This window comes from Charadrius vociferus, unplaced genomic scaffold, assembly GCF_000708025.1.
Source record: "Charadrius vociferus isolate BGI_N301 unplaced genomic scaffold, ASM70802v2 scaffold308, whole genome shotgun sequence".
In the NCBI taxonomy this organism is placed as follows: Eukaryota; Metazoa; Chordata; class Aves; order Charadriiformes; family Charadriidae; genus Charadrius; species Charadrius vociferus.
In genome coordinates this window covers 336,217-347,841 of record NW_009649929.1, presented here as the reverse complement: position 1 = coordinate 347,841, position 11,625 = coordinate 336,217, and the positions used below count along the sequence as shown (strand labels likewise).

General features: G+C 39.7%; 1 protein-coding gene across 1 annotated transcript in view; it reads left to right on the top strand.

Annotated features, from left to right (window-relative positions):
* BRF1 (BRF1, RNA polymerase III transcription initiation factor 90 kDa subunit) overlaps nucleotides 1-11,625 on the top strand; it is a 159,667-nt gene that overhangs the window by 114,321 nt on the left and 33,721 nt on the right. The window contains exons 12-15 of the mRNA XM_009891190.1: nucleotides 281-342; nucleotides 2,550-2,631; nucleotides 2,728-2,783; nucleotides 4,600-4,856. Coding sequence (XP_009889492.1) covers nucleotides 281-342; nucleotides 2,550-2,631; nucleotides 2,728-2,783; nucleotides 4,600-4,856 — 457 coding nt within the window. The remainder of the gene's footprint in view (nucleotides 1-280; nucleotides 343-2,549; nucleotides 2,632-2,727; nucleotides 2,784-4,599; nucleotides 4,857-11,625) is intronic.

The following is an 11,625-nucleotide window of genomic DNA, read 5'->3' as shown; positions in this document are numbered from 1 at the left end:
GGGGGGGGGGGGGGGAAGCAAGTGGAAGCATCCAGCAGATTTTTAGTACTGAAGAGGACCATACCAATTCCTGAATTTTAAATGAGTTCAGTGTGGTGAATTTGCGCGTACGTGTACCCCCATAATGAAAATACTCAGCAACATGTTAAACCTCCTGGATGAATGCAGAAGGATGCAAATCTCTGAAGAACGATCGTTAAATGTTACTTTGCTGTAGAACTTGAATTGCGATCGATTTTGAACAAACATCCACTTAACTAAAATGTGTTCTTTTCTGTAGGTGAGAATACAGGAGACGGTGAATTAGATCTGAGTGGGATCGATGACAGTGAAATAGATCGGGTAAGGTGCCCTCTTGTCTTGGGTGTCTCTGCATTTGGATATCCGAGAAATACAAAACGGTTCTTACCTGGTTTATCCTCTCCCCTCCCTGCCTCTTCATTCTGATCTATAGGGTGGTTTGAGTGGTTTCAGTGATCTGCGATCAAAATTAAGGTTCACGCAAGCCTGTGAATTTGGTGTTCCTTGCCCGTTTTATATATCTATGGGACGGCTGCTGCTGCTCGCTCTTACCGTGCTGGAATAATTATGTTTTAGAATGTCTTTTATTCTGAAGAAGGACTTTTAAAAGTTTGGTGGAGCTCTAAATTCATTATTTAATTAAGATATATTCAACATAGGAGGCTGCCATGGAAACCAAACTGTAAAACCAGCATGTACAGCTTCTGTGTCTTTTCAAAGATTTCTGTAACGTTTTCTGGATTTATTATTATTTGTGTGGCAGCGAAAGATACCCTTTACCATATAGCTTGAATATGAAAGACAGACAGCTGTGGAAAATGGCTTGTTGAAGGCTGCACAGCAGGTCAATGCTTGAACACAGGATGGAGTCTAGCTCTCCTGACTCCGAGCTTGATGCCCTCTCCAGCCACCACACTGGTTTAAAGTGTAATTTGAACAGATAACGCCAATGCTAAAAACTACTCTTGGGGTAGAAAATCATTGAGATTGATGAGGTTGCATAAGGGATACTGATCTGGAGAACATTGTTGGCGATGGATGAAGGAGCAGGAAGATGCTCAGCTTGGCTTCAGCCGTGAAGCGGGAATTGCTAAGCTGGGCGTTAGGAGGGGTCTTGCTAATTGACCGGGTCTGGCATGGAGGGAGCAGGGAGGCTGAAGGTTTTCAATATACCAGGTTCATGATTTAAACAATCGTGGGGGAAGAACAAGCACATTTTCTCCTCCTTCTCGGCTCTGTGATGAGGTCATAACTCTGCTTTTATGACCTCATGTTCATTTCCATGGCAATACGCTGTAATATTGTAAGCCCAAGATTATAAGCTCCCTAAAAGCATACGAAGGATGAATAACTGAGCTAGGAGGAAGCGGGTTTTACTATTATGGCTCACCTTTAATAGAAACAGATGAAAGAGTGAAAATATTGGTCTGATAAACCAGCACTTGCACAGCTGTTTGCACGCCGCCTTAGCCCTCGGAGGAAGGAGTCCTCCCTGCATTAGTTTCATTTGACTGGAGTTATTTTTCTCATAAAAACCTAAATGTACATTTTACTTTGGAGAAAATCTCGAATGCTCAAACCCATAAGATGGAGAAATCTCAAATTATTTTTCTTGCACTTGAGCATCGTTTTACAAGTCTTGGGTCCGCTGCTTAAAAATAAAATGTCTTGTTCATGACGGATGACCCAATTTGTCTTCTTTGTTCTGCAGAAGTTCTTCACTCCCAAACAGCATTGGCTGTGGAGAACTTTTGTTTCACAGACAGTTGTGCTAAATACTGGGTTTATTTTTACATTGAAGTAATTGAAAAGGAGATCTATCCACCAGCCTGCCTGCTATCTACCTGTTTATTTATCGGTAATTCATCTGAATACTTCTAGGGGTGTTTTACATCTCCAGACTTACTAATGATCTTACCAAGACTAAGTGGAGTTAACTGAAGAGAGCCTAGATGTGGTTACTGAACCTAAGTCTCTAAAATATAGAGGACTGAAACTCCAGCAATCTGAGCTTGTTTCATTCATGCAGATGTAGCAATTGAACTAATAATCTTAGTAACTGCCTAAACCTTCGCAGAAACCTACCCAGAAGACACATGTTTCTGTTTTGGTAGCACAGGGTTCCCACACTGTTTTGAATTACAGACCACCATCAACATGCAGAATTACTTGCAGACGACCATGTTTTCATGGTGCTCTCTCATATCATCTGAAAAAGATCATAAACGCAGGATCATTTTAGGTTAATTACAGACCACGTACAGCGAGTCCTGGATGGTTGTTGGTTACCCCATCATAGTTTGGAAACCAAGCACTGTTTTTTGAAAACATGCTGTTGTTTTTTGCCTGCTTTAGAAGTCACTACAGATGCTTGCTGATTGTCACATCTTGGTCACATTTTCTTTTATTAATGTAAAGTGTTTAAAAACAGAATGTGCATTGACCTTGCCAGTAGTTTTTGAATTCTGTTTTGCTCTATGGTTTTTTAGTTGATTTCTGAAAGAAGATAAACTTGTTTTGTCTTTTAGTATATACTTAACGAAGCAGAAGCTCAGATAAAAGCAGAGCTGTGGATGAAAGAAAATGCAGATTATTTGAAGGAACAAAAAGGTAAGTATTAGGACTGAAATTCTCCTTTTGACTGGTGTAGCAGAAACATACAGTCTGCGTAATCTTCATGCTGGTTACCCTTTTGTCATCTTTCAGAAAAGGAAGCAAGAATAGCAAAAGAGAAAGAACTTGGGATTTATAAGGAACACAAGGTATTAAACTGTGTGCTAATTGTGTCTGTTTGAAAATGTCCGGGAAATTCATTATATTTGCTGATCAACTCCATGTAGGATGTATGGGCATAAAGGTACAAGTCACCACTAAACGAGCAAAAGCTATTGTATCTCTCTCTACCTGTTACTGAAATACAGGGCTGTAATTTCTCAGGTGGTGAGTAAAACACTTCCTTGCCCAAACTTTTATTTTAAATTGCTATTATGAGAAAATTCTGTGCATGGCAAAGTCAGAGCTGGCTCTTTGCATTTATGATTGCTGTCCTAATTGCTTGCTTATTTAAATACAGACATTCCTAATTTTTTTTTAATGTGTGCATGGGGAATTTGTTTGTACTTGCCATAACTTCGGTAGCTTTCCTTGCTCTTACAATAATGATTTCTTTATGAAGAACTGAACAGAACCTTGTTACAGTCACTTGAAGAAGTATTTTGTTCTACCTTTCATAAAGAATGCGACAGTTATGTTAACAAATGGCATGTCCTGTCTCCATGTTTAGCAGTTTAAAGCAGCCTAATTGGCCGTATATTCATGATTTACAGCATTAGTATTTTGTGTAATTGAGCAAGTGACAAGTCAAATCTTCCACATGCAACTAAAATCCACGTTAGTCTTTAGAGCGTTTATCCTCTATCTTTTTTTCTGACTAATGCGAAAGACAGAGTTTCCTACTTCCCCTAGGTATTTCGACAATAAAAACAAATCCAGACAATGAAACACTGTTTTATGCTTCAGTTTCTCATTCATCCTGTGCTTACGGAGACGTGGCAGTCTACCAGCAATTTTCAAAACTGTATAACTCATTGGCACCAAGTAGCCCAAACACCCACCTTTTTGTTCGGACAACACAGGAGTTTTTCTCTAACTCTGTATTGTTTCTGACAGCTTGAGTAGAACTTGATTAATATAGTGCTTTCCAATTTTAAGGTAGCACTTGACCCATGTAGGTAAACAGAGGGGCTATTATCCATTAAAAAATAAATCTCCTGCAGAGCTTGGTGTTAAAACCTTCCTTTGAAAAGGAAAATGGCTGAATGAGAAACAGAGGTTCTTTTTTTTTTTTTTTCCCCTGGACGTGGATAGAAATGTTCTGCAGTGTGGTTTCTCTGGGCAGCATCAGCCTGCGCAGCGCAGCACTGGGCTTGGGCTTGCAGCATTTGCCTGCGAAGGGCAGTTGCAGGTGACATTGCTGCAGCGCTGGTGTCCGCTGCTTCCTATCCATCGGCGTTAATGCCAGTCCGCGCTGAGAAAGCCGCTGCTGGTATTCTTGGCCTTTTTCAGTGTGGAGGAGGAGTTGGGTAGATGCTCTCCCACGCCGCATTCGCACTTGATGTAAAATACCATTGCGGTTTTGATACGGAGTTGTCAGTGCTTAGGGGAGTCGTGACCCAGCTTGACTCTGACTTTAAAGGCAATTTTAGCAGGGGAATTTCATTATTTACATGCTGGGTGATACTATCAGGGTCCCTGTTCCTGTAACAGGAGTTCACTCCGTTTTTTTCATGCGTGAGAAATGGCCCACGTTTCTTCTCTGGCAGCATTACAAATACTAAGTACAGAATTTGTGATAAACTGTGTGGGCATTTGGCAAAAAGCAAACACTTATCTTTTGGAGAAAAGAGACCTCTCGGTCCTGTTGAGTGGCAGGAGAGGGAGCGCTGGCTTAGCCTGGCCGCATCGCCTGCGTCCCCGCATCAGCAGCACCTGAGCCAGGACTGCTGAGCTGCAGCTCGCCCTTCTGCTTCACGGAAACTTTGTTTGTATCTGCATCACTAATTTTATATTTTAATTAAGCCAAAGAAATCTGCAAAGAAGCGGGAGCCAATTCAAGCCAGCACAGCAGGAGAGGCAATTGAAAAGATGTTAGAACAGAAGAAAATCTCAAGTAAAATTAATTATAATGTGCTAAGGGACCTGAACAGCAAAGGAAGTAACACACCAAAGAAAGAGGATGACAGCACTGATGACAGCACCAACACCAAGAAGCTGTCAAGAAGAAAATCTATTGCCAGTAGGAATATAGCCAACCCTGTAAACAGTGTGGGAAAAAGGTACTGCAATTGTTCATTTATATCTCTGTCTGTGAGACTGTCTATGTATCTTTCTGAGCCAGGCAATGTAGGGACTGAAACATTTGTTTGAGGCTAAAATAATGTCGGGGCTCTGTTTTTATTTATTTTGCCTGCAGTGTTGCGGCGGCACCTTATTTATAGTTCACATATCAGAGGTCTGCTTTGGTGTGAGTTTATCATCCTGAAGCCAAAAAAAAAAAAAAAAAATCAATGGAAATTCATAAAGGTGAATCTTTCAGCCAGGGACACCTTTTCTTCATATGCTCCTGACATTTGCTGTCCTTCCTTTCTAAGTTGTCTGTATCAGCTGACATGACACTAAATGTTCGAAAGCTTTGGCTTTTTACTTGATTTGAAAAATATAGTTCCCATCTGTTTTGACAGCTAGCTGTTTTGATTAGCTTTTATTTTAGTTTTATTCCAAACTTTTGTTGTTAATTGATGACACAAATATAAAGCTTTATAGTAAATATGCTTGTCGGTTTTCTGGTCTGCATTTGCAAATGTTTTATAGTGTGATGAAAGCTACTATTTTAATGAGTAAAATACTCGACTTGCAGGGCAGATTTGTAGTGTGCTGTAGAGTGTATAAGGAGATTGATGCGTCCTATCTGCAATATTCAGCTATTTTATTCGTCTTCGGTTTATGAAATGATGTCTGATGATCATTTGAATCGTGTCTACGTATAGTGATTTCTTACTTAGATGTTATATATTTATTTACTGCCTTAAATACATAGTTGTTTGCTTCCAGAAGTATAAGACCAACGACACAGGGAAATTTAGGTATTTAATTCTGAAGTATAAGATGGTGTCTTTGCTCCATAGTTCAGATTCAGCCATGTGTTGCAGCTGAGAGCAGGTAAAGGACCAGGGAGGGCGGGAGGGCAGCGAAAAATCATCTGTTTGTAGAAGAACCAGAGAAGTAGGATACCTGAAAATGTGAAGCTGGGAGGATTAGTAAGTGCACATTGCTCAGAAGCTCAGCAAAATAAGGATGACTAGACCAAAACTCCTTATTTTGGCTTCGTTTGACAGTGAGGCCAGCGACGTGGTCTTCCATTTTGGCTGAGGTTAGCCAAAGCTAACCGGGATACAGGTTTTTGCGATATACCAAACATCTTTTCTTTCTTTGCTAGACCTTCTTTATTCTGCGTTTTACTGAGATAGCTCCATCCTCTTTCAACTTCTCACCTTTAATATCAACAGCTTTGTTTTCCAGTTCTTGACTCACTGTGGATTTTAGTCTCCTGTGTAAGTTGCTACTTAAGGTGATGTCTAATGACCCAAGCACATAAGTTTTCCACTAGTGAAGGAAAGTGAAGATGCATTGAGAATTAACTAACAGCATTTAGCCTATGCTTTATTTGGATTTAACAGGTTTTAATGAGTCGTATTTCTGGTATTTCTAGTAAAATATAGCTGATTCAGTTGTCTGAAATGAAATGCTGTGATGAGAAGTAGGGGCTGGTCTGGATCCTGGTTGCATTTCAGAGCTCAGCAGTAACATCCACGCTCGAGCTGCTTCGCCACGGCCAAACCTTGTCACTTCTGAGGTTTGCAGAAATGTTGGGCGCTCAGAGCTCCTGTTGAAGTCAGCATGTTAAGCTCTTAGCAGGTGTTAAACTCTTTGGAAAATCATGCAATAAATATTTAATTTGACAGTGGTGCAACTTGAAAAGGTTTCTAAATAAATACAAATCAGTATTTTCCAAAAGCAGCTAATAAAACATGTTTATTTTTCCTCTTGAGAGCTTAAAGTGCGTCCTTAAGATGCATAACAGAGTTTCCTGATGATGATTAGCAGATCTTGGATACAATGAATTTTGCAGCAGAACACTTCAGAGGAGGTTGGGGATACATGCAGATTCGTGAGTTAAGGAGATTTTGCACTCCAGAAGCGGGCTGTGTTCTTGCTTAAATAGTATCAAGGACTTGGCAAACCATTAGTTGGACTTTTTTTTCTTACAATTAAAGATTTATGACATAATTTTGATTTTTTTGCTAGTAGTCTAAATGCCATGCCTTTTAAATGGCATGCATAAATTTCTGTGTTCTGCATTGTTCTTATATGCCATGCATTCATTGCCTTTGTTCAGCATTGTTCCTCTGAGAGGTGAATGGCTAAATACTTTCACAGCGATACAAAAATCATGGTAATTTATATGCAATTAATAATAATAAAACCCTGAACATTGCTCATTAGAAAGTGAATGAAGTGCATAATGTATCTTTATCCAGGAGGCATTTGCAGAGATCTTGCTAACCATTTTGGTTTGCAGTGATTTACAGTCCTGCATGCTTATCTTTATATGTCTTAAGTATTTAGTAAACTGCGTTTGGCTGCAGTAGCACCTTGCATAACCGTGCTTTGATCCTGTCCTTTGAGTTCATCGGAGTTATCGTCACATTTTAAAGAGCTACTGATTTAGTCCTGATCTCAGTTAGTAGGTAGGAAAGTAGCTTTTTTTATAAAGAAATATCTTTATTGCTTGCCTTTTGCAAGCCAAGATTTTACATACCTCACCAGGCTCGGACAGATGATGGAGCCAAGTTTGTCACGTGTCTCAGTAATCATCTTCGTATACTGTATGTAGCACCCTGGAAGTGGGAAGTTGATCTTCATCTCCATCTTTCTAATTTTCCCTTGCTGTAAAATACTCTGCGCTGTTATGTCCGGATAGAGGACTTCAGATTATCTCCAAAAAATGGTTACCCCAGCCAGGCATGGTGTGATCTCTGGGTGGTTTTCCTTTTTTTAATCTGACATAAACGAGTAGTTACGGTGTTAATCAGTTAAAATACTGGAAAAGCTTTTGTTTACTGATGTGATAATGATAAGCAAATTGTACAGTCTTGTAAAAAGTTGTTGATTTGCAAGAAATTTATAAAAAGCTGGAATGCCAAGCACGGTGCCAGGAGCATGCTTAAACTGGGTATTCTTTCAGTTGGTGGCGCTTTTAATATAGCTTTGTTACTACTATAATCACTTAATGGTTACTTGGATTTCAAAGATGATATAGTTTATCTACATATTATTCCATAAAAGATCCTGATTTTGAAATCTTAGAAATGTTTGGTGTTTTCTGAAATTTTGTTAAGAAGGTACTTTCAAAGAATTCTTCCAAAGATCATGCAGATTTCTCCTTTTTAAATGAGTAGACGTTATATACATCAATGTTATCAGAAGCAAACTGCATTTTTGAACAGGTTTCTTTGCCGTGAATGCTGTGAAACTTTTTTGAGTTTTAGAAGAAAAGCATGCTTTTCTCAGACACGTTTCCCAGAATCGTACTGGGGTTTTATTTATTGTACTTGTCAAGATGGTAGAAGACCGGTAATAACAATGTAAGTAATTTTAGGAAACTTTATGTTGTGTAAATGTATTTCATTACATTTCTTAATGCAGTTTTGTTCCAGTGGGTATCACAATTGGTGCTTCATACGCAAAAGCCGTTTCATTCTCTGTGTAAGAGATGTGGCACGGTAGATGTTACCATAATAGATGTTGCAACTTTAATTTCAATTACTGGTTGCACAGTTTATCTTCACTAATGTCTTCTGTGCATATGAAGCATAAGAATAATATGTTGAACTCCTAGAAAAGACCGATTGCCACTTTGAGCTACTTAAAACCTGAACTCCGGTTAGTTATGTGCCACGTGCTGGAGCTCTTCGAGTCCAACGAAGAGGCGGTTTAGGTCTGGAAGCTTTCGGTTAGAAGCTTAATAATTTATTTTATATTTACTTAAGCTGAATCTTACAGCATTACTTGCAGAGTGAAATGTGTTGTACCAAGAAAATGTGGGAACAAGAAAGCTTTCGAGTCACTACTTTTTTAAAATTTCAAGGCTATTTATTGCTACGTGCTTGAAATTGGTAATGATATCAGAAAAGACAGGATATGTTATCAGGGGAATAAATGTGTCAGGTTAATCTCCTGAAGAATTTTCCTTGGAAGAAATGAAGCAGGACTGTGAAGCACAGCTGAACCCGCTGTAATGGAACAAGGTTGTTCTGAATGGAAGCATATGAATATATAATAGAAAACCAAATCATGCTTGCTACGAGTATGACAGAAGCTCTGGGTAGAGATCTCAGATTTGATTAGATTTGGAAATTCTCTCTGTGGTCTGACTTGTATTTATCACCCAGCCCTTTTGCTCATACACATTGGCACGTGGCTCCACCTGTGCTTCAGAGCCACCGAATCTGGATATTGGGAACTGTGCTTTTGAAGTTGCAGGGACCTGTTCTCCTGCTCAGGTTCCTGCCCTGGGATGCACACTTTGAATTAGCATCTGCTCCAGCTACATTTTTGTTGGCTTATCAATGGGTGTCACAACCCCAGAAAAATCCCCTTTATTGTTAGGGAGAACGTATGAAATACTTAGCGTTCAGCACTTCCTTTAACCTGATAAATTACTTGGTACTTTCTTGACTGTAGGTGGAATCACATTACCCCGTGGGGGTAAAATACGGGCAGAAGCCTGGTTTAGGTGCTTTGGAGGAGCCTGATGACCCCATGCTGCAGAGGGAGCCCCGGGAGAGAGTCACCATCGGCCACCAGCCGGTGGGAGCGCTGCCCCGAGCTGCCCCCAGCTCCGGCCCTCATTCAAGGTGGGCCCCTTCTGGAGCCCGGGATGGGAATATTAGTCTGTAAGGTAGAAGTTTGTTTTGATCTCTTTGACTTTGCCAGCTTATTTTTGGTAACGTCGTGGGAGGAAGCATGCACGGGGTGCTATTTATCACACCCAGCCTGAAAACTTTCTCTTCACTTGTTGATACTGCCCACGTCCAGCAGAACCTGTATTTCTTTCTGCCGGGGAATAAGGAGGGAAGAAGCCCCAAACCACCTGTTACCCTCACATCCAGGATCGCTGATAATGATAAGCCCTTTATTTGTAGTTTTACGGTTTAGGCGGGTGGAATTGTTGTGCTGAGTGCCATGCCGCATCCTGCCTGGGTATTCCTAACTCAGCTGCAGCTCTGAATGTCCCGAATGCTTATGCTACATTAGCCATGGCTTATAATTTATTTTTATAAACCTCAAGCAAATGGGTTTTTTAATGTACAATATTTTTAGTTTATTTTACATTATGAAACTGGTATTCGTGGAGGGGAGGAGCATGAGCTCATTTCCAGATTACTTACTTTACTGTCCAAACCAGCATGAAACAAAGCTCAGCTTGAATAATCCAAGGGATTCCTGGATGTCTGAAAAACCTTTATATTGGTTAGACCCAGATGATTATAAAGGTTAAGGCACGCTTAGAACCATAGGATGGTTTAGGTTGGAAGGGACCTTGAAGATCATCTAGTTCCAACAATCCTCTTGATTCACTGTGTCAAGAAGAGAGTTGTTTTAGAACCTTTTTTATTAGGAAAAATGACATTGCAGTAGTGGTTTAAAAGTTTGGGAATGGGTATCTTAGATGTTCATTGGCCGCAGCTGATGCAGTGCAGTTTGGTGGGCTGCTGGGTGTCTACAGTGAGCCCAGGTTAGCAATTAGCTAACCCACAGGTTAGCAATTCATGATGGAGTGGAGCTTCTGAAGAGGGACAAGTCCCTGTGTTTGGCAGATACAAAGCTTTCGAGAGAGAGTCTTTTCCATGCTAACTCTGGTGTATGCATTCTCTCTACAAATTGGCCCTTTGAGATGGGATCTTAAGAGTACTTTTATGTGCTTTAATTTTTCCACCATATATTTTTATTTTTCAGAATTGCCTCCAGCTCTTTGTCTAATTTACCTTTGATATCCTGTTTTTCTCTTTCTGCTTTGAAGTCTGTTACATGGCTTGGAATTCGTGTGTATTTACTCAAAGTGAGATATTAAATTTTATTTCTTGTCTTGTGCTGCTTCAGGCCTTCTTTTTATATGTGACTAACACACCAGCACAAATTTCCCACCTGGAATAAAATTCCTTACAGAAGATACTGGTAGTACTCGTTGAGATGGTAGTTAGGAGTTTCTTTTATAGCTTAATTATTATTTGGTTGATATTTTTGGTGTGTGCTCTGGAAGCAGTCTCATGTTGGCTACAGGATTAACTAGACTGTGATTCCTGGGTATGAATGTACATGTGGGAGCTTTTCCGTTGAACGTGTGGAGTCAACTTTTGGTTTGAATATTATGTACGTGGTAAATAAATTCTCTAACCACTTTGACATAACTGTTTTCTTATGTGATCTGCGCTTTCAGAATTTCTTTGGAGTGTAATTTTATGTATGTTTGTGCTTTGCTGTGGTATATAATCATTTAAATCAAAGGTTAATCAAAATGATTAGTCATTTTGAACAGGAAAACGGTGACATTTGATAAGTACCTCCACTTAAAATAAATCTTACCAGTATTTTCCAGTCTCGTAACTTTTAGAGGGACAAGCTTATACAAATTATGTTTAGTATTTTATTTACAAAAAGCAAAGCCAAGAAAAAATGTATTCAAGACTTCCAAGGTTCTGCTTTTCATGTCATGCATCTACCTTATTAAAGTTAGTTTCACGGGGGAGAGCTTTACGAATGACCTTGAAAGGAGCTGACACATGCATTTACTTGTTCACAGTTGATTCGAGGAGTTGATCTAGTAAAGCCTGTAGTAATGTTGTAACCTGGCTAGTGCTGCAGGTTACTGCTGTTCACATGAGCTAAGAGCCTTTTGTATTAAGGAGATAAATCAGAGGCAAGAACTAGAAAGAAACGTATCCGACCCAACATGTTTTAAAATGTGTGTGTGTTTTTAACTTC